The following is a 23,751-nucleotide window of genomic DNA, read 5'->3' as shown; positions in this document are numbered from 1 at the left end:
TTTCATTCAGTCAGCATCTGGGTGTCTGTTTGCCTTCCTGCCTTTTTTTATCATTCCTACATTAATGCCAGGCATCAAATCACATCATGCGGAGAGCACATGCCTTGGCAGAACTCTCTCTCAGGAATTTGCTTTAATTGACAGATGCTTCGACAGGACAGTGTAAGGGAGAGAGCAGGAGCGACAGAACATAAGACGGAGACGAGATATAACGCGAGGAGTTTGGTGAGGGATATAGACAGATAAAAACTTTGTTGAGGAGGATGAAAGTGTTGATGAAAACAAAGGGGAGTAAAGAGATGGAAAAATATGACACGAAAGCAAACAGACAGCGGAAAATGTGTCCCCACATCCGTTCACACATAAACCACGTCTGTTGCAGAGACAGTGACTCAGCGCTGGTTAAGGACAGGCTGTTTGTGTTGAGGTTAAGGGTCAGGTGAGAGGTGAAAGGGACACCATGGCGCAGAAGAAGAGAGAGTGGGGGGAGGAAAGGAATGAGAGTGACCAATTTTTCAAATTTACTATTTTTGGAGAGCAAAATAATAGTCTGTGAACTTTGGGTGGCATTTAAACAGCAAGGTTTTTGTCCACCATGCTATCACAATGAGGACGCCGATGCTCTGAGAGAACCTCCATCTTAACGCTGAGAGGAGGCGGGTGAAAGAAGGAGGTTAACAAAATTACAAAATTGAGGACGAGATGTGGAAAAAAATGATGTGCGCTCTTTCGTGTCAGTGTCCCTTCTTCTTCACCCTCTCCTCAGGACCTCATAGCAAAGTGGGAAAGAAGGTTGGGGGGGGGGGGGTCGTTCAAAAAAGCTCAGGTTTCTCTGGAATGTGTCTCTCAAACTCCGGGCCACCAGATGAGAGATACCTCATTCCTCATTTAGTGTGTGTGTGTGTGTGTGTGTGTGTGTGTGCGGACATGGTGGGAATGGAAAGGCTGTGGTGCCAGAGGTCCTGGAGTTTACACTGGCAGCACCACCACCAGCGTCAGACTAAAAAGGTCTGGGAAAGGCTCAAAGAAAAAACCCCAGACATCTCAACCAGCCAATCAGGCGCAACCTATCATTTTCCTTCCGGCTAAATTACCAATTAGAGAAGCCTTTCATTTTTTCATAAATGTGTCTCAAGTATGATATATCTAATTACAGAGAAAGTATTCGATTTTTCCTTGGATGGGCTCATGGGAGAACTATTAAGACTTGATAGAGAGAGGTCTTATTTACAAGTTATAGATGGCAGAGAGAGTGGTTTGCTGCCTTGTCTCCAATTTCACACTGCTGGCATTTTAAATCTATGCCTCCCTTATTATCCTTTACCTACCAAATTTGCAGAATCTGTAAAAAGTCAGGGAGGGCTAAGAGTTATTCCAGCACTTTGACGAATCGTCTCAACTGTCTATCAGTGTGCATACAAGCAGGTAAATGAGGTAGAAAGTCTTCTGTCCTATAATTGGTCATTCCGTCATCACTGTGTCCAGATCCCTCACTCTGTATGAGACAAGAAGCATTCCAGTGGGATTGCACATAGTTGCAGAGACAACAAGTGTTCCTGTCTGATGGTGTGCAAAAGGGGAGAGACCCAGACAAAGACATAGCAACAGATATGAAGATAGATGAGTGTTGTATGAAGGTGATTGACCCTGAGTGGCTCTAATGGAAAGGTAGGATTCAGAGTGAGTGAGTCAAGTTAAAGACCCATAAATAGCATCATGCAACTAAAACTCGATAGTTTAAAGAGCAGTTAGAGTGAGTATGACTTTTTAAATTCTGAATGTGGGGAGATAATGCAACATGGAATTATAAACTTTTTTTGGGAACAGCTCTCTTGGATTATGTATATAAAAATCTTTAAAAAATATCAATAGGAGAAGCAACTTATTCTCTCTGATCCTTCTCTGATATGTTCTTACTTCTGCTTCCAGTGATGTCATTAAAATGGTCCTCACATTGCATTGCCGGAGGCCAACGCAATTATAATTCAAGGGTGATAAACTTCATATTTGTTAGAAATAAAACTAGAACAGAATAGAATTAAAACCACTCAAAAGTGGAGACTAATTGATACCACAGAGACATTAGGAACAAGCTACTATGATTATTTGTATCAGCTGTAATGGCAACAGAAATAGTTGGTTATCGGGTATTGGCAAACCTCCTATCCATGTTAAACTGCCATGTTAAATCCCATAATCTCAATAATTTTGTTTGTTTTTATTGGCATCTTCTCAGTCTCTCAGTTGACTACTAATAAGCCACAATTAGAGGCGAGTTTGGGATAAAAGTTTTTATTATATTATGCATGTGGGATATGGTTATTTTCTGATAATAAATACAGGCAAAGTACTGTAGTAAGTGCAGCAGTCAATTTTGCCCAAGGCTACATGAAATCAATATAATCTGTCACTCTTGAGCAATATGTGCAAGCATCAGCACCATTATTGCTTTTACAGCTTGCGATTTTAGCTCAGTCATTTGACTTTCATTGTGTTCTGCAGCAGATGGCCCCTCACTGAATGGCCGGTGCCATCTAGCCACAGCAATCCAGACCACAAGTACAAACGCCAAGTCTCCATTTAAAGGAAAGGTATGAGCTGCTGCATCATTCATCTTCACAGTTTATGCTACACAGTTTAGCTGTTGGCAAACAACATAAAATGTTTCGTTAACTTCCTAAATTGTCAAAGCAGCAGTCATAGCTTTGTGATAATTTTACTTTGTTTATGTGTATATGTGCTAATTCTCATGGATTTATCTGGAAGCAGACAGAGTTAGGAGACATGTCAGACAACTGAGACATGGGAAATGTGTGGTATAAAATTCAAAGAGGGCCAACTGCTCCACTGGCCTTTTTCTTCACTTCTCATTCTCATAATAAAGGTAAGAAAGGACTCTTCTGTTTTTAGTGCCTCAGTAGTTTCAAATGAATCATCCCTTCCACATGTTTGCGTAATGATTGCATGTCTGCGCTTGCTCTTTTCCAACACTTCATCACAGACTGTCTGTGGTTTGGGGTCATGGGCCAGTGTGTTCTCATCAGAGCTACTGAGGTTTATTACTATTCATTATAGTCATAACAAAATACAAATGTTTGCTTGACTTTGTTTCCTATAGGTGTCACTTTTTTTACTTTTTAGGAGGCAGGATGCCGTGTTGATAATTTAGTCAAATTGGAGCTCCAGGCTTCAGGCCAAAGTCATAACTCAGCAGCAAACTTAGTTAAAGGGGGGGGGGGGGGGGGGGGGGGGCAGATAAAATGATCTCACAAGTTCAGCTGCCTTCTGGAATATATTAGCTGTATATTTTCTTAATATTGAGGCAAGAGACGGACCACATCATAGACACTTCCACTAAATTTTAAGGCCTTCCAGCCACAGACAGCTAGTTATTCTTTTTCCACCTTTAGACTATGTGGTGCCTGTCATGAACTCCTCCAAGTTGGTTTGTTTTATGTAGACTGCTATTTTGGATGATCCAGAGTAGCATGAGTGTAATTATAGCATGTGTATCTAAACAGAGACTCATACGGGCTCTGCTGTCATAGAGCTTCAAAGTGAGCAGTATTTGTTTGATAGGGGAGCAAGATAGGACAGGCAGGCCACAGGAACCCTGTGGCTCTACTCTAAGCCCCAAAAGTAGAATCAAGACATGGATCAAAGGTCCACTAAGGCCAGTGCAATGTCTGAGACGACCATGAATGGGGCTGTCATCCAATCTAAGCTTTGAGTAAGATTAACTTACAGGAAGGGTTATCATGTCTAGTTTTTTTCTGCATCACTGCTCTTTTTTGCTTTTTGCGTCATTAAGCTACAGGGAAGCAAATCACTATCACTTAAGAAAAAGCTTGTCTGATTGTCAGAATTATGGTTGTGAGTTTCTGGACTGTAAAGGAAAAATAGGAGAAAAAGGGGTTAGCACTTCTCATCAGATAGAAGTTAGAGGAAACACAAAAGGAGAAAACACTGTGAGGCAGAAGCAGTCTAGGGAGAAATGATAGAGGGAAAAATTATGGCGCTTGAGGGAAAATAAAGAGAGAGGGAGAGAGGGAGGGAGGAAAGTGAGGAAAGATTGCCGGAAAGGGAGGAGAGAGAGGAAAGTAGTACTGCAGCGCACCATAGAGCAGTAAACCAAAGCCACGTCAGCACAATAGAACAAGGCAAAAGTGGAACCCCAGACTTCCCTCCCCTCTACCACCCCCTATTTTCACTGCTTTTCCATCGTCCAGCTCCTCCTACAGCATCAAATATTACAGGGCTGGATCTGCTGTGTGTCTTCAAGGAGGGAATTAACATGCATTATGTGTACTTCTTACTAAATTTCCTTCAACATTTTGAATATCTGTGAATAAGCAGAAGGGCTATTACTTCAATTGTCCAGCTGTGGCGGACATCTCTCTCTCTCTTGTTTACAAGTACACGGATTAGGGTGAAAGATATACAGTAGATACACTGTATATTTTAATAAGTGGTAAACTTTACATTACAAGGGAGTGAGAGATAAAAACAGCAGGCATACCGAGCCAAAAATACCAAGTTGATGTAAATAATTAAGTTATGGGAGCCTATAAAACTGCAGCTGGGAGGGAAAGGAAAGGAAGAGCTTAGCATGAAATCAAAGCATTTAAATGTGTGTTAACTAGATTCAAATTGGTTTGAAATAAAAAAGAGATGGCTGAATTAGAGTTTAGAGATTAAAGAGTGTAGGGAGATGTACATTGTGTGCACAACAGGGTCGACACTTACCTCCATACAGCTGTTTGGTGGGGGCACTGAGCTGGGCGAGTTTGGATACTCTGTAAGCCACATCGGGTCCTTGTGTTGACCTTCTATGTGAGCAGAAACCCGTTGTTTTTGTAACACCCTCAGGTAAACTGTGAAAATCTAAAATCTTCAAGAGGTCTTCTGGTTCCGCTACAGAGAGGGAAAAGAAACAGAGAAAAAAAAAGAAAAAAGATGTTAGACTTTTATTCTTAAAAAAATGAACTGAATCAGCTCTCAAAATTGCTTCAGCTTTTGCAAACTCTACAGTACAGATTTTAACTCCCATAAATCGTATTTTTATACAGCACATTTCTAGATATAGTCTTTAAACAATAAATTGACTAAACTAAATTTCTGAAAATGATGTAAGCCTTAATTATGGCCAATTGTTTGACCATTCATACTATTTTCTGCCTTCTGCTGACTCAGAGGTAATAGTTACTCAGCAGGACATTTCAATGTTGTGGTTCAGAGAAGATTTCTGTTATCCATTTAGACGCTAAACAGAGATGTGCCCATTTATAGATCACCATGATCATGGGTTATAGCTGCAGCAAAATCCATCCATCCATATATTTCTCTGCAATGCTAAATCCACTGCTGCCTCCCTTTTGGCCACAAACATGCAATTAGCACACTTTCAGGCCGGTCATCCCAGCTGCGACCAGGCCACCGCAGAAGTACACTAGGTTAGAACAATGTGACATGGGGTTTGACCCTGGACCGCACCCTCACATGCCAAAACCACCCAGGACAAACAGCTGTTCCTGCAGCCAGATGTACACAACAAGCTGCACAAAGACCAACTTTAGCATCCAGGCTTGTCCCAGCAAAGGTCTGGACAGAAAAGGACACCAGGTCATGTCTATAGGGACAATCGCATAAGGACGGGGGCTGACAGGGTGTTTTAGAGGAGGGCAAACACTAAAATGAGGATGGGAGTAAACTTAACAACGGACGGATTTTATGGCACAGGAGTTTAAGAAATAAAACAAGACAAGACAAAAGCAAGCACGCTGTTTTTTTCTGTTGGATGCATTTTTGTGTTGTTACGTGAAAGTGAGAGAGTCATAGGCAACCCCCTGGACAAGTACACACACACACACACACACACAGGTACAGCAGTCCTGGTGTCAGGCTACAAAGACCACACACCGTTCACAAAGAAAAAAAAAAGTTCAATAGCCCCATCCATCTGAGCGTGAATGGGCTGCTGGGAAATTTGGAGAGGCGAATGGGTCGAGCGAAAGGGTGTTTGTACATTCTGCATTGCCCTGCAACAACCTCCAGCTGGATGTCATTACATATGACTCACGTGCAGCGCAGTTCAATTAAGAAAAAAACTCGACCTTCTCGAACAGAGGTCTCCATTTAAGAGCATTTTGGCTGCACATGTTCCTCTACAGCTGTATAGAGACTGAGAAAAAAACCTCTCTCCTCATCAGCAGAACTCTGTTAGGATGTTGGCTTCATCATCTCAGTATTAACAAGAAAGAGACAAAAGTACAGAATGCTTACGGCAAGTATGTGAGACCAATAATTAGGCAAACCATCTGCCTGACAACAAACAAAATCACAGAAACATCCGTTTGGAGTGCACTCATGAGACATGGAATAACTTGTGATGACTCAACACATGAAATAAGACATAAACACCCTTATAACAGTTTATGTATGTTTATACACAGCAGTCTGAAACAAGTCTGTGTAGACCATCCTGAGAACTACAGGATTTTTTAGTCTGATATATTTGGTGTGGGGTGATTTCCTATCTCATCTCACTCCTTCTATCTATCTCTTGAGCCAGCCCACTCTTCCTGTCTAGGAGGAAGTCTATTATCCCATCCCCGACTCTGTAATTGTACTTCTTCCACATATGTGAGTGTGGAACCCTGCAGAAGCAAACATTGCTTTAGGGAACATATTAGACAGAGGCATGAGCATCTGTAATAGCAGAGAGAAATACATTATCCAGGCACCACACCCATCAAACCACACCTAGTCCTGACTTAAAGCATGTCAAAATGATAAAGTAAGTACATTCATATTCCTGGAAATGAATACCGCAGCATGACGGTACCTCTAAGCAGGTGAAGGGTCTAAACAAAAAGACAGCTTTGTCTGTCATCAGCTTAAATGAAGAGACAGAGAGAAACTCACCCACCGGCCAGAAAGTGTCTATCATTCAACATGATGACAGAGTCTCGTTTAATGAGATTGTCTCTGAAAGCTCTGCAGCGGAGTAGTAATATGTCAGACTGTCAAGACTGATGTGAAATGCAGTTCTGTTTCAAATGCCATGATCGGTCTGTCATTAATCAGAATCTATGTTCTACATCCTCATCACTTATTGGTCTATAACTGAGCTAAGCTGATCAGATGATGAGAAAGAATGTATGCACATCCCTCTGCATTAGGACTCTCCTTGCTTAGCAACTTCAGGGGCCTGAATGCGATAGACTTCTGACACACTGAGTGAAAGGTTAGTATATTTCAGCGTGCTGTCAAAAGATGCTCAGATTTAGGGGGAAAAGAGGATGATGTGTTCAAATGATTTTTGAACTAACAATCCAACAAGAAAATTGTTGGTTTAGAGACTTGTGCAGGGTATAGAAGTGATAAGCATGATGATTTTACAGCTGCTTCATTACAGCATTTACATTTCAGCCCTTGGCATGTCTTATCACTCACAAAAGTGAAAAGGTACCATAATAAACAAAATAAATAATGAAAATGCTAAACTTTACGAAACATTCAGGTCAGGTTTTGAGACAAACTTTTTTGGGAGGGTTATTACTGTTCATAATTTGGTCTCGTTGGTTGATGCTGGCTGAGATACTGTACCATTGATCTGTTTTAAAATAGCATAGCCCTGCATTTTTCATCATTATGTTACTCTATAGTAAATGATGCAAAGAATCCTTCAGAAAAAACTGAGAAAAAACTTTTCTTTTCATTACATTACTGCAGGCAAGAACTTCTATAAATTCAACATCTATGAGACACTTCATACAGAATTTTCACAATGAAAAAATACAGCTGAAGCTTTCTTAAATAAAAAATTGGCATTGGCAACAGCATTAATGACACAGTGACACATACACTGGCACAGAAAGCCTTTTCATCTAATGTCATTTTTAACAAGGAACAATGTTGACCAAAGGCAAAACTAACACTTTTTTGCCCTTTTCTCAGACAGCCGCAAATGTTCCTGGTAAAAAGCCGCAACAGCCAACTTTGGGACCACATTAATTCCCTCTAACCTGCCAACATCCAGCAGCACATTATCCCTTGGGAGATGGATCAATAGATCACCCTGACGGTTACGCAGAAGCCCATAGAAGGCATGGAAATAACTTCAGTGTCATTCGGTTCAACAAACCACTTTCTAAATGATGTAATGTACGTGTGGTCGGTTTAACCCCAAGCTTGCGTATTAAAATCTAACAGTAACGGTCGATAACGTTCATGTGGCGTTAGTCTGTGATTCCCAGACTGTTTAATAACCAACCAGGCATGGTCTCCATTTTCCATCTCACCCTGATTCATCTTTATGCAGCCTCTTCCTACCAGACAGTCTCCTCCTTTCCTTATACGGACACATCCTTGTATATGTGTTACTGCTGGACCGTTTGGTGGTGACAGGTACAAACACTGACTTCATATGTCACCTATAATCTAACTGAAAAAACATTTCCTGTTATACTCAATTTACTGTCAATGTCACCTTGTTTGGAGAAGTGCTTGTTATGCTGTTCATGCTTCTAAACTCATTTGTGCAGTCTCTGCTCACACCAGAGTGTCTAAACACACACAGATAAACACCAGCAGTGGCTTCTGGTGGAACGATCTCCATTTATCAGATAATTCCAACAAGCCACAGCCATTTTATTAGTTCACAGATGACAACAACACACTAACATTGATAAATGATTCAAACAAGTTCCTCTGGGCTACAAGCCGGCCCACGCTCACAGTGCATCATAACAATATTGCTGTCATAAAAACAATAACAATATCATAATAACAGCCAGCTCAGCAGCACAGGGGAAGAAAAAAGTGGGGGGGCGTCCGTACGGAGCATCCAGTCGATGCTAACTGTGTCATGACCCCTGCTGAGGAGTGTTGCTTTTGCTAATCCACACTGACACAAGCTAATCCCATGAAGATCAGCAGCTTTTTGGGGAAGGAAAGGATTGTCATCAGGATGCCCCTCATTCCACACCAATCTTTCCTTCCATTCTTACATCAATCAGTCTGTTATATTATCAGACTGTTCCACTTTCTCATTTCCACTTTCCAATTTCCTTTTTATTCATGCAGAATCTGTTATATTAGGGGTTTTTTTTCATCTGAGGTTAAAGATCTTCTGACGGAGCTGCAGGGTCACCTGGAGGTGAGCCAGGTGGAGAGGACCAATTAGCAGCTTTCAAGAAAGGAAAGGGAAGGTGATGAAGGATAGCATAATACATCTCTGTAAACAGACACACTGCAAAATAATAGACCCATTGAAAAAAACCCTGATAGACAGCATATGTAGTTTCCAGGAAAGAACACAATTATAAAATCAACAACTGAGCCACTTTCTCAGTGGTAAAAACCTGTGAGTGTTACAAATGCAAATATTATCAACTCTTCTCATTTTCAGAGACAACTTCATTCATGCATTTCTGTCACCGGCAGTTGACCTTATAGCGGAAGCTTACCCAACCACATCCTAAGCCACAGGTATGGGTCAGTCCCACCTTGTTAAGCTGAGATGTTTACCCACTTAGCATGGAAGTTCCCTCGAGAGACCAACACCTCTGGCACTTGATGGTAAAAATACTTCCCCCTGTGACCACAGCCCCTCACATCCAAGAGGCAGGTTCCCCCTGCAAATACACTGAAACTGTTTATACGACACAGTCTTGTGTACATTTGCCTACCGCCACTCTGCTGGCCCTCCCTTGCTGCTTTCAAGCAACTGAGCATGACACAAAAAGCAGGACTAGAAATACAGTATATCCTTTAAGCTCTAGCACTCACTGGAAGCTTTTTTAATGTGTATAAAAAAACGTTGTCTTTCCTTTGCCTGTGTTATCCGTGTATTTCCTAAATCATCAAAGCTCTCATCAGATAGAACTTCTACAATTAATTTCAAGGACATAAAAGTTTTGAATTTCACTGAAAATAATAATGTAACTGTGGTCAACAAATCAAAGAATTCCCACATAATTATTTCATCTGACCTCAGATGAAAACACCAAACTGCCAAGAAGTAATCAGAGCCAAATTCCTTAAACTGTATGCAACAAAAGTCCCCATGTTCAACCTTTTCAAACTCTTTTTTTCCCCTGAAATATAAACTTTTGGTGAATAATAAGGTATAAAGTATCCAATTCTTGCACACAGTTAGATTTTCCTAAGCCATTTGTGAAGTGTTTTTGTACAAATTAGTAAGAAAAGTGTTGTAACTTTGGTGTGATGTGCTAAAAGAGGGCAATTAACATTGTTTTTGGCCTTTTACGGGTTTGTTTGTCAGACATAGGATGAATAGTAAAGTGAAGGATAATGAATTCACAAAAGTATACAATTTACAAAAAAAAAGTTTGGTAAAATGTACTACAATTGGGAGAGAAGATGTGGTTTTGCAAATATCTTCTCTTCACTACCTCGCAACACTTTCTTTCTGACTTTTTTTCCCCCCCTCTCTTTCTCTGAACAGTAGCTTGAGTGCCAGATTCATAATCCTGCTTTCGGCACTGTGCCAAGACTGTGGTGGATCCCATTCCCCTAACCTATCCATCTATCCTCGATTTCCACAAATGCTCACATACAGTATAGAGACACACACTATCTGTAACAACACTTAGTGGCTCTCCAGACGGCACCATTTCATTTGACAGGAGGAGGGGTGCTGGACCAATGAATTAGGACCTTTTCATGTGTGGGGGGGGATTAACATTCTTCCTTCTTTTCACTGCCCCCTATCCTCCTCTTACTCCAGCCGCCCTGAAGTGAGGCCTGACTCTCCAGGCACATGCTTGACCTGGCGCTGAGGACAAGGAGTAATTAGCAGCCATAAAGAGGACCCTGCCTCTCTTGGAAACCAGCACAGCTGAAAACAAGAATGCCCAATGAGAGACTTCCCCCTCCTAGAGTGCATCACAGACAGGGAGGTTTTTTTTTTCTTCATAATTTCCCCTTATTCTGTTATAAAACTGTTAACCAAAGCCAACTGTTGTGAGGGAAGCTGAAGCCTCACTGTGAATACAGCAGGTTACAATTAAGGCCCTGATTTTAATTACTTAAAGCGAGACTATGTAACCTGTAAAAGAAATGACACAATCCTTCCCATAACCATTAAAAATTATAACACTGTCTTGCTCAATTTAATACACTTGGGAGTTTTTCTGCTACAGTCTCATTAGTATCTTGGTAGACATGTTGGCCACGTTTAAATACTTATTGCTGTATAATTATCTGTGTAATCATTGACATTATCAATATGATTCTTTATTGATTGATTGTCCACACTTTGCCTCAGTGGCTGCTGTTAAATACATGTTACAAATGGTTGCTTTAGAGTCTAAATTATGAGTACACAACTCCTACAAAGGTATCAAGAAATAAGGTCCACAAATATGGGGGGAAAAAAGAACACACACTTCCATCAACAGTGACCTTGAGTTGTTGCTGAGGGGGGTTTCATGTGACCAAACATGGGAATCATACCGCAGGCATTACACTTGCTAGATTGAACGCATTACATTCACTGCAGGGACATCCTGAGAGAGAACACACACTACTGTAGACATTCAACACATGAGTAAACTGATGCCAGCAGCTCAAAACCTGAATGGGATGTCAGTCAGCAGGCAATCACACACACCTTCCGCACCTCCGCTTAATTAAACTCACGAAACCTCTGGCAGAGAGGTTTCTTGGCATTCACTCGGTGTTCCTCTACACCTAAATCAAGGTTCAATGGACACCAACATGCATGCATACACACACTGGACACACACATGCACAATGTGTACACAAGAGAGGTGTACAAATGTGAACATGACATAGTATAGTGGCTGATTTTTATGTTATATTTCAGTAAACACGCACAGTAAAATCCTACCAAACATATAGGTCTATCATAATTGATATATTATATTAAACAAACAATAAAAAGGTTGAAAAGCAAAAAAATACTTTAAAATGACAGTTTTAAGTGAGATTAAGAAGATTTATTGAACAAATTCTGCTTCCTAATAATGAAATGTTGAATTCATAAGCAATATGAAAATGCACACTTGTTTTATTCAATACATTCTGGGGTTTTCTGTTTTGCTCCAGTAGCTTATGGCTAATGTTAGCTACAGTTAGCAAATTACAGTGTTCAGCAAAAGCTGCTTAGCTGTTAGCATTAGCTGTAGCAATCGTCATGTCGTGAACTGCTTTGTTTAAATAAAGACTAAGGATAAAGGTGAGAAAAGTTGAATCATGTGACTAGATGATGACTGGGTGTTTCTTTTAAAGCACCTGAGGAGAGTGTTTACACCAACATAAGCACAATGAGGTCTGAGCGATTCCTTAAAGGAGCTAGGCTATTTGTATAACATATTTTACTTCCGATAGTAAGTTACTTAAAAACGCTGTAATATCAGTGCAGGAAAAAAATAATTGTTGATCATCTCTTTAATCATTGATATTCGCTCCCATCACCAATTGGAACAAGCCTAGTCTGTAAATGACCTCAAATGCCTGTATCAGTACAGTTTCACCTTATCATTCAGCTCTGATCCAAACTTTTCAGGACACTGACCCAGTGACCCAGGCTGTGAGCTGCACGTGAAAGCAGCAGCAGGGAGGAAGAGAGCGAGGAGGAAATGAGAGGAGGGCGAGCTTTTTGTTTATACACCTAATGCCCTCATTTCCCTGCTCATGATCGTTGCATTCTGATGTTCATCATGAGATACTCAAACATGAACTCCAGCCTCTAATCGCAAAATGACAGGAAAGATAATTTTAGAACACAAGAAATGACAAGTAGTCAGACAAAAACACAGAGAGACAAATTCATCCAGAATCGGCAGACGCACTGGCTTGCACACACACAGAAACACAAGCAGACACAGACCTGAAAGATGATCCAGAGAACAGAGAGTTTTTCTGACCAGAGCTTCTCTTGTGTACTCTAGGCTTAGTGTTTTAGCCGGACTCTCTGTTATTGCTTTAACAGGGGGAATACCAGATGGTTTACTTCACTGTCTCCATGCTGCAGCTCACAGTGAGGATAAATCACTGTCTGCCGTCCACCACAGACTAAGATGGAAAAACTGAGTCAAGATTCCACGGTGCACCTCTGAACGCTCATTTTACAGCGAGAAAGTGCAGGAAAGGTACTTTTGCGGCACACGTGTGATTGCTGTTATGTCTGTCTTTTTTATCACTTCTTAGTCTTCTTCTGGCTCTCTCTTCGATGGCATCAACTTCAATCAGTTTTATATTCTAACCTCCATTAGCAGCTTTATTTCCCTCGGCCTATTTCATTCTTTTCCTGCATTGCAGCCTTTTCCTCATTCTATCTCTCCAACAGCAGATATGGTTTTGATGGCTGACTGTTGAGAAATTAATGATAAAAGAGGGGCCCTGCAGCACTGACATTACAGAGCCATTCCCTCTCAAACAGCCTCACAGATTTCCATTATTCCAGCACCAACACACTGACACAGAACGATAAAATTGAATCTATTAAATATAAAATCCTGCACAGTAATTTAGCTTTCCTCTTTATTACTTTATTAAGACAATCCAGCGCTGCTGCCCAAGTAAGGAATATCAAATCTAAGAGGCACATTTTACATCACTCAACTAGGATTCTGTGCCTCTTAGCTAATGATGGGAATAAACCAAAAGGGTATTTTTTTCATTTTTGAGGACGTGTGCCATCACATTACTATGTCTGGGCATTATATATCGATATTATATCAATATCGTGATATGATACTAGATATAGTCTTAGATTTGGATATCATAATATAATGGCTTTTTTAATGCTTTTTCCTAGTTTTAAAGGATATATTACAGTAAAGTGAGACTATTTTCTGAACTTACCAGACTGTTCTAGCTGACCTATAATTTGCTTTTACCCACTTAGTCATTATATCCACATTACTGATGATTATTTATCAATAAGAACCAAAAGTCTTCCCTACAATATTGTCACAACATCCATATTGCCCAGCCCTTACCATCAGTGAACTCAATGACCCATAAATACTTCACCCAGTCCACATAGTCAATATATCATCACTAATATACAGTAACTCACAACAAGGGTAAATGAACAACATTCAGAGTCTGATTTACAGTGTGATTAAAATCCTAATTAAAATCCAGTAACACTTCTAGACTGATAGTGTTTTCAGTGGAAGAGGGCATCACTGAATAAAGGCAACTTGAGACAAAAAAGGAAGTAAATGTAAGTGATACCACAAAAAGCAGCATCATTTTTAGAAGCATAAAGGATGTAATGACACAGCTACAAATGGGTATGGAAAGAGTGACGATACAAGATAAATGGAAACACAACAGGAAAATTTAGGCTATCAATCTTTTTTTCCTGTGATAGTAATAAGACACATTGTAATTGCAGCCAGGGGTAAGGAAACTTGCCATCTTGTGCCAAATAATCTGCACGTGTTACAACAACGGCCAAGTCAATTCATCTCATATTGACAGTTTAAACAGTGTTGTACTTGAGCAGTATCAGTCCTGCGGTCGAACAGAAGTTACTGTGCGAGTAAATGCCTGACTGACAACAGGCTACTTTACTTGAGTCCTCAACAATGAAGCATCAAATGAAAGGATTTCACAAATAGGTGATTATGCTAGCACAAGGCAGTTTCTACATTTGTCTAACACATGTTCTTCAACTTGCTTCAACACATACAAAACATCCAATAGTGTTTGTGGTTTAACTCTAGTTTGGTGCCTTGTTGCAACAAAACCCAAATAAATTAAGTCTAAGGCTTAATGGCAAAATACTGCAGAATAAGCAAAAACTTGTCTTGTTTTAATGCCGCCTTTTCCATTCCAGCTCTCACTAATTTCATCACCTAATAAAATAAAAATAGACTACGTCTGACTCCAGTGAAGTTTCTGGAGTGACCAAAAGCCATTGTATTTCTCCTAGTAGGAAAAAAAAAATGCTTACACTCAGTATTTCTTCTGCCCAGGCTGTGGCTAAGCTAGGGCTGAGGAAGGGGGAAAGGGGTTGGAAAGGATGAGTCATACATTGCTTTCCATGCTCAATGATTATAATACCCCATTACAGAGAAAAGCACTGTTTCCCAGCTGAAGTGAATACTTGGTTTGTGAGCCTGGACCAGATTTAACTTTTCACTCCCCCATGCACTACAGGCTGCAACAAAGCATACTGTTAAAATCAAATACAGGAGTGGGAGTTGCATCATAAGGTACCACATCCAACTTTTACTTTACCGATGTGTTCGTTGTGACATTTCAGACACTACTGCCTCCATTTTGTTTCCTTTTTGTCTGGAGCAGAGAACATGTTGTCCCTTTTGCATGTAATTTGGAACTGAAAAAGTCAATCTTTGTCCATGTTTTTTTTAACCAGATACTAGCTTTAGACAAGCAACACCTTTAGAGAAAACCATCTGAAACTGGCTTCAAATCAAACACACTGTGTCATGAGCACAGAGCACCATTGAGCAGCCCAAAACAATTATTTGCCCCTTAATTAGTCTGGAAAGGAATAGACGATATACTGTCCAGGATATGGCAAATAATGCACTGTTTGTGCTACACAAAGGATCTCCTTAACTCTGACATGGGGTCAAAAACTTGTCCTGCATATTTTGTTTTATCTCCCATGTTGTTATCACGCATTAGGGCTGATTTACGGAGTCATTTCCACAAAGCCTGCATTTACAGGCTGCAGTGGCACATGCAGTTGCAGGGTCACTGCTTCTCTCCACCATCCAGCTAACTCAGATTCCTTCCTCAGCGTCATGGCGATAGGCACAAACAAGACCCCATTTTTTCTCACCGCCACTTATCTGATTAGGTTGGACATGACCTCAGGATTGCCACATAAAGGTGAGTGAGAAACAACCCACAGAAATCACATGGAAAAAACTACAGTGTTATGTCTGACTAAAAGAGGGGAGCAAGTGATGTCAGTCTCTCCTGACACATGCAGTCTTTAACAGATCTCAATAAAACCTACTGTCATGTCATAAATGAACAATAAGGTTATAACTGTTGTGTCTTTGTCTTATTAATCAATCACATATATAGTAATGACATTAACAAAATTGAAACCTTAGTTCTGTAAAATTCACAAGTAAGGCGCACATGAGGTCATGCAAGTTGTTCCATTCTGTTTAGATTCAATCATTTCTATGAGCTTTTCTTTTCTAATTGACCCCATTAAGAACTTCACACATGGTGACAAAAAGGTGAAATTGACTGATGCGTATAAATTCCTTTTGAAGATGAGCTGAGACTGTAAATGAAAAACACCTGCGGACCAGCTGTATCCGACCTTTAACCCTGTCATAAAACTTGGCTCGCTTAGACAAAAAGAACCTTTTAATGACCCTGAATGTATATGTGCAAATCTGGCTGAAACGCAAAGGCACACTATTATTTTTACAAACTCAGCTAAGCTAGAAGGCTGCAGATGTTATTCGATTAGGAATTTTCTCTAGAACCAGCACAGAATGGTGTATTTTCTTTTGAAAAATACAACAGTATTTTTTTCACGGTCTCCTGTTCCACCAAGAATGGGAAGAAAACATCTGGAAGACATTTTTTCTGGCTTTTTGGAGGGCTTAGCAGACAGCACAATGGAACTTATCGAATCCAGATGTGAGGGCGCTTAGCGAAACAGCGAGGCCTTCTTCTGTTTATCCCTTTAAAAAGTACAGGATGAAACAAATATCAGCTTAATATATATCGTAATTCTTGAATCATGACAATATTCCCTGATTCCTTGACATGTCCATCTATTACAAATAGTGGCTTTGGCCCAAACAGATTTGTGTTTTCATTTGCACAAGGTATTCAAGGAATGTTATTTCAGTATTTTTGATGACTTAAGTACTCTGCACAAGTAGGTCCTGGTCCTGCATGAATGTTTGTTACGGCCGTGAAGTGTCCAAAAAACTTTCGGTTAATTAATGATAACAAACGATGGTAAAAAGAGTCAAAATACATTTTCTAAGACTTGTGAAAAGAGTCCATTGATTGAGGAAACATCAGAGAAAGAACAACTCAGCAGAAACACAAAGGAAACCTTTCGGAGAAGAAGCCAGATTTAGTCTACAGCAAGTATGCTGATCTTAAAACTACAAAACCGATTGAGGTCCCACAAGAAAGCTAGGACATTGTGTCACATTTAAATTGGTGTTATTTAGTCACAAATCTAAAAGGAGGCCATGAATATCTGGAAACTAGAAAGACATTTCCAGTGTCAGTTTCAATTCTAATTCTGGATATCAGGCTCAAATTGTCAGAGGGATTGTTTAAGAGTACAAAGGTCCAGTGCAAAATCCAAGACATGAAACACTGACCTAAAATAAGACTATGCTGCTTTATCTTTTTCTTCGACCTCCAAGAGTCAGAGGAGAATTAAGTGAAACATGGAGCTTTTTTGTTCCTACAGCAAGAATTCCTTTCTTCAGGCAATGAAACCTATATCCAGGCCTATATATCTAAGAGTCCCGACCTTCACTTTTGAACTCTGACCCCATACTCTCATTCTTGACCTCTTTGTCTTACAGGCCTTCTGTTATTACCACTTTTCACATCAGTTGAAAGAAAGGTTTCCTCATTATTGCCAAGACAAGGTGACCTCCTTGAAAAACAGTGGACTGTGACTCACTCTCTCTAATGAAGCTTGACTTACAGTGCATTCAGTGTGCTGATCCTCTCTGACCTCAGTTTGCTGTTAACTTGATCTGCAAAAAAATGGAAAATATGCTGCTATCCTAGAGACATATCTCAATATTATCTCTCTTTATTATTAGCTGGGAGGATAGCTAAGATGCTATGTCATGGTATCATTTAATGCTATGCCATGATAACATTTTAAGCTAACAGGTTAACAAGCTAAGCTACATTTGACTGCCGACTTATCTTTTTGACATTAATTGTACCAGCAAAACCTTGAAGCTGCTCTAATACATATTTATTTATGTTAACAAATGTCTATGTGTAATGAAAAGGCTCTATAATAGTGACAAGTCTCTGCAGTTCGCATCAGCTCTACTGAGCATTTTAGCATCTGTCTGCTCATTAAGTTGGTTTTACGGGCCACTAATGTCACTTTATTGTTTTCTGTACTGTAAGCACCAAACAGCAGGCAGACAAACTTAGCAACCAGTATTGCTTCTGAGACTATGCTAGCATAAGGTGTTGGTGGAGACCAAAAGCCGAGCTAAAAGGAGAGTGAATATTGACACACAACTCCTACTGAATTCTATGTTCGCCTGCTGGATGTGCAAATAGGCAACTGTTCATAACAGCAACATTTAGTGATAATAGTAGGCGATGTCAGTGTCGTATCTTTAGCTTGTTCTGCTGCCCCCAAGTGGTGAAGAATATCAACAAACCTAGATTTTAGCTTTAATGCTGTTAGGCTAAATGATGTTTTACTTAAACATTACTTACTTATCCATAATGGAACCAATTATTGGACCACAGATATACATTAATGTCTTGTGTCTTACTAAATCTTAGTTCTCAAAAAATGTAATTATAACTTATCACAAAGATTGAATGTATAAACATACAATGTCCACAGTCATTTGTGTGTTATTACACCGCAATGGAATGTAAAAATCATCTACTTTCTTCAGGCTATAATCACTTATTAACATATCAAATACATCATTCTATCAGGACAGAATAGAATATGAACATCTAATGAGTTTGCCCCTATAGGCTATAAATATGTCTTCAATTACCTGCAATTTTATGCAAGCACAGTGTGTATAGAGTTGACTTGTTCCAGATAACCTGTGATAGTGTGTCATTGCAGGCCTCTGCAAGCCCTCAGCCGAATGAATATCAAGGTCCTCCCTGAGGCTAAAGGGTCAGCTGGTTTGGATCAAGATGCATTTTTCACTGCTGACAAACTGGTTAATTGTCTGATATATTGAAGAAATGTAAGATTTTTTCCTGCCATAACTTGGCATTAGTGTGGATATTGATATAAATATGAATTTTTTTTTTTATATAATTTAATCGGACATTACAGTAAACTTCATGCTTAACTGAATTTAAATGAGCAAAAAAGAGGAAGGAAAGTAAAAATCTTAAACTAATGAACATGATAATGACTTTACATAGAGCATTTAGTTGGCATGTTGCTGGGACTCAGTCATCAAGTCTCTCCCATTCAGCATGTGTCAAGTGTCAAGTTTCAGGAAGTGTAACAGTACCCTTGAGGATCACATACAAGACTGTGGTTGCTCTCTGTGCTCTGGTTTTATGAGTTGATTAAATCCAGTCTGCAGCATCCAAGCGGATCCAGTCGCATGCTGTATAATGTCCCACCAAAACTCAAGTCCATCTCCTCCTTAGTCATCAAAAATAACTTAAGTCTAGATCAAACCATTATACTGTGACCTAAGTTGTGCTCAGTTAACAACTAGACATTTATTGGCAACATCAAAATAAACAGGCTGCAGTAATTCCTTTATATGTTTAACAGTATAGCCTATATGAGCCTGTAAAACCACTTCAGTTGCAAGCATCTGTTTTTCATCATAATAATTTCTAATTCTCTGCAGTAGTCTGAGCTTTTAATTAAGCATTTGGCTCTCTGTCGCGCAGCCACAACGCACAATATTCACACCATCAGCACAATTCCAGACACTATCTCACTAAGCAGATAGAAGAATCCACCTGTTCGACTCAAAGGCCTGTGTCAGAGACTCACAGCAGACAGCAGACCACCAACCATGCCAAGCGGTCTCAAGGTGCTAATAATACATGTAGGCCTGATCCCAGCCCCGCTGCCACAGCACTGTGTGACCTCTGAATACCCATGGGACACAACAGCCCCACACAAGAGTAATGATGGTTTAAAAAAAAAAAAGGCACTTCTTCAATCAAGCCTATATAAAGAACTGGGTTTTATCTGATATTTAAGATACAACCAAACTTTTGCACTCGTATTTCTGAGTCTCTGGGTTATATAACTGTTTACTGAGAAGCATGAGGAGAGTTTGTTGAACTCAATTAGTGAAATATGTGGTTGTTGGAGCCTTAACATAGGGCCCAGTGCTTTAGAAACTGTGTGTCCTGATGTGGCGGCTCCACCCTGCCACTTCAGACGAGCTGCAACCCCTCCCTCTTATGAAAAGTATGCTCATCCTTCTCATCAGTTAAAAAAGAAGTAAAGAAAAAAAGCATATAGAAAAACTTCTATACTTTGTCAAACTGCACCACAACAAAGTCACTGTTACTACAAATACAAGACATAAGTCTACACATCTTTTTAAAGATATATGGAAAACATTCATTTAGTGTGTGCTTTAGGGACATACACTTTATACTATGACTATCTATTATAAACTTTGTTTTAAGATTATTTTTTCTATAACTCAAACTATTGGATGTTTGTGCAGGGGCAGCCTTTTGCACAACTGCACTGAAACCAAGTCCACCACATCCAAATTGAGAAAAGTTTGCAATCATTTCAGTCTTTCTCTAAAGAAAAGGCTTTCTTTCCAAAAACTTGCACTCTTTTAAAACTTTGACAAAGTCCCATACTTTCGGGCAGACAAAGTTGAAAACATCAAGGCACCAATAAAGATGAGTTTAGGAGGAGGGGCGGACATCACGGTGATCCACAGTAACCAAAGAGAAAAACTTTTGAGCGCAGCGCTTTTCCAAACTGTATCCAACAAATCTCACAGCTGCATCTTACCTGAACTTGCTTGCGATGTGACAAAAAGCAGAATCACTGCTAAAGTGATTTGGGCGTCCCTTATCCTCCGTTTAACTTTCCATCTTATATGGGTATCCATGACCGCCAGTCAGAGACGTCCACAGCAAGTGGATTCACTTTTCAACTTGGAGAAACTAATTAGACTTGCAACAACTTCTGGTCAGGACAATACTAAAAGCCAAAAGTCCCAGAGAAAGAGAAAAAAGGGGGAGGGGGGGTGTATCGTTATTTCTCAAGCAGCCATAAGGGTTTGTTAGTGTGGGTTCCTCCAGCTAGTTGACGGATGGGCACCGTCTCTCCCGCACTGCTCCTCTCCTCTCTGCTCTTCTGAACTGTCCTGCACCGCTGCTCCTGCGATCACAAGTGTTGCCCCCTCTTTCCTGTCGTCACGTAGAGCCCCCTTCAAGTCCAACGGGGCAATGCACAAAAAAGTCTTCCCCCCAGGCTGTCACTCACTCTGCGGACAGGAGACTCAGGCAAATCAGAGGAGTCCATATATTAGAGCCAGCCCTGTTATTGGCCGGGGGAGGGAGGAAAAGTTGAGGGGAAAGTTTCACGCCTACAATTTCTTGAGCTGTGGATTCTTTTGCACAGAGTCCGCTATTTCCAGAGGAGAGGGTCAAAGCGGGAAAAGCAAACTGCTCCTGAGAAATATCGTTAAGAAAGTGATCCTCAAAGTTGGTCTGGGAATCATAAAATGTAATTATAGGTGCCATTTACAAGCAGTCCATACTTCCATATACTAGTAAGTATTATGTTGCTGTGATGATCTGAACTAAAAAAGTTTCACACAAGTTCCTCACAAGGCTTGGTAAAGTGGGCCCCCACACCCACAGAAGTTCCCCAAAGCCCCAGGTTCACAGGTTACTGCAATGCTTTTTGTTGTTGTTTGGTTACTTGATTAACTGCAAATTTGCATTAAAAACGGCACAATAGCCTATTAAGTACAGCATAAAAGGCACATTATCTAATCCTGTAGCCCTGTGTTTAAAAATCGGGTTTTAACTCCTTTTTATATGAGTTGATATTGTGCTCACATGGTTATTTTTAATCAAATGATCATAAATTCAATGCACACAACACCTGAGGCCAGGTATCTTCTAGCATAAGAGTCCCAGTTGGTTTCTTGGTCTCTGGATGGGGGTGGCATTTTGGGTCAACTGGGGCCAAACAGCACATTTTTGCTTCAGGACAAATAAAAGTAATAAACTTCTCCGTTTTACAGTTTAAAGTACTGACACCTTTATTGTAGCAGTCACTTAATCAAATGTTTCCTATTAAAATGCATGTCAAATACATTGCAGTTTAAATTTAAAAAAACTACATTGTATCACATGGCATCCAACATGAAATATTCTGAACCTTAACAGACGAATGTGGTTGTTACTTATATAAGCAGAAAAAAACTGTGTGTGGTGCACATATAACATAATGTTATACATACTAATATCAATATTTAGATATAATAATAGACAGATGCTGACTAATGTTTGAATCCATCGTTTGTACGATGAAGTAAAATAAAATACAAACTAGCTTAATTACAAAACTGTCACAGCAGTTTAAAAGAAAGCAGCAAACATTAGACCATAGTTGAAGTAACATTATTATAAAACAGCAGGTGTATTCAGTGTGGTCTTTATAGGGTTATGGTAAAAACATCTCCGTAAGAGATTTCCGACAAGTTTCAGAATTCCTTGTTAAACGTCTATTACAATTTTGCACTTTAGAAGTCCATGTAATCTGACAATTTTATTGCAGTCTAAATGTTATAACTAAACACTAAGTTGTTGCTGAACTGACTCTGCCAGATAACACAGTAAGCCAGAGTAACATCCAATGGAAAACTGGAGTGCATCAGTAATATCAGAAATGATATATTGAGTAGTGATGATCAGCCTCTGGCAAGTTGGTCCACCTTTTTATATGGAGTGGCTCAATAGTATCAACGACACCAAACTCAACAGAAAACAGCTGACCAGTTAGTTTACACGTTGCATGTTCGCTTTTGTGTGCTATCTGGCAAAGAATGAAACTAACTAGTCAGCATGTGAATTCTGACCTTTTTTTATGTTGTCTGGTTGATTAGTCCAAAAGCTATAACTGTGATTTCTGATCACGTATGTCAGGTTTGTCTGATCCCACTGTGGGTGAAAAAGAGACTATTTTGGGTCGAAATATTGTACTTTTTCTAAAGTGAATATGAAAAAGTTATGTAGTAGACGCGCACATCCAGAATATAAAAGCAGTTGCTGGACCAAATAACTAAATCTGTAACGGCAGACTCCCAATGCAGCTCCCAATGCAAGTATAATTTAATGGGATACAAAAAGATACCCCATTAAATTATATTTGCATTGGGAGCTACAGTGTGCAGACTTTTTTGTTATTTGAATGTGTGAATTTTAAAAGGAACATTTAACAGTTTATCAATTCATCAGCAAAATGTGAGATGATACTGTAACATAATGACAACAAGCTAATACTGAGAAAAATCAGTCCCTATGTGAAAACAATACAAATTAAAAAACAATAATTTCATCAGTTGCACATTTCAATGTACAACAATAGTAAATGTTTCCATTTATGTCAACAATAAGCTTCAGACACTAACTTTTGCCTCTGCTGTCTCAAGAAATGGTCAAAAATGGCAGCTGTTTTTTACAAGCTGTCATGTGGCTGGTCCAGTGGGGGGCAGACTTCCATTAACGGCCCAGTAAAAGTTGGTTTAAAACAGAGTAAACAGACAGCGCAGTGTGTGTAAGATGACTTTGAATGTGGATGCCTGGTGGTCACAAATATCTAAAATATGTAAAACATGCAAGTAACCTTTTTATGAAACAGACTGGACACTTGTGAAAAGAAACAACTGTAATATCTGTTGTGTAGCTTATAAAAAAGTGTTGTGTGTATATAGTTAAAAAGAAATGAAGTACAAGACAAGATTGATGATTCAACATCAAGAAGGAAACCAGTCTGTGACAGGACATGTTTTAAAAGACCCTTATGTAACACTCACA

At 39.7% G+C, this 23,751-nt stretch overlaps 2 protein-coding genes across 3 annotated transcripts in view; one reads left to right on the top strand and one right to left on the bottom strand.

The window, feature by feature from the left end:
- col5a1 (procollagen, type V, alpha 1) overlaps positions 1–21,065 on the bottom strand; it is a 74,267-nt gene extending 53,202 nt beyond the window's left edge. For both annotated transcript variants that reach the window (XM_062434103.1, XM_062434104.1), the window contains exons 1-2: positions 20,711–21,065; positions 4,747–4,914 (exon numbers count right to left, since the gene is read on the bottom strand). In XM_062434103.1, the coding sequence (XP_062290087.1) occupies positions 4,747–4,914; positions 20,711–20,810 (268 nt within the window). In that variant the 5' untranslated portion in view covers positions 20,811–21,065. The remainder of the gene's footprint in view (positions 1–4,746; positions 4,915–20,710) is intronic.
- Positions 1–23,751, top strand: part of gfm2 (GTP dependent ribosome recycling factor mitochondrial 2) — a 271,535-nt gene that overhangs the window by 17,804 nt on the left and 229,980 nt on the right. The window lies entirely within an intron of this gene.

This window comes from Scomber scombrus, chromosome 15 (assembly GCF_963691925.1).
Source record: "Scomber scombrus chromosome 15, fScoSco1.1, whole genome shotgun sequence".
Taxonomy (NCBI): Eukaryota; Metazoa; Chordata; class Actinopteri; order Scombriformes; family Scombridae; genus Scomber; species Scomber scombrus.
Note: the sequence above shows the minus strand (reverse complement) of the source record. Positions and strands in the feature narration are given on the sequence as shown.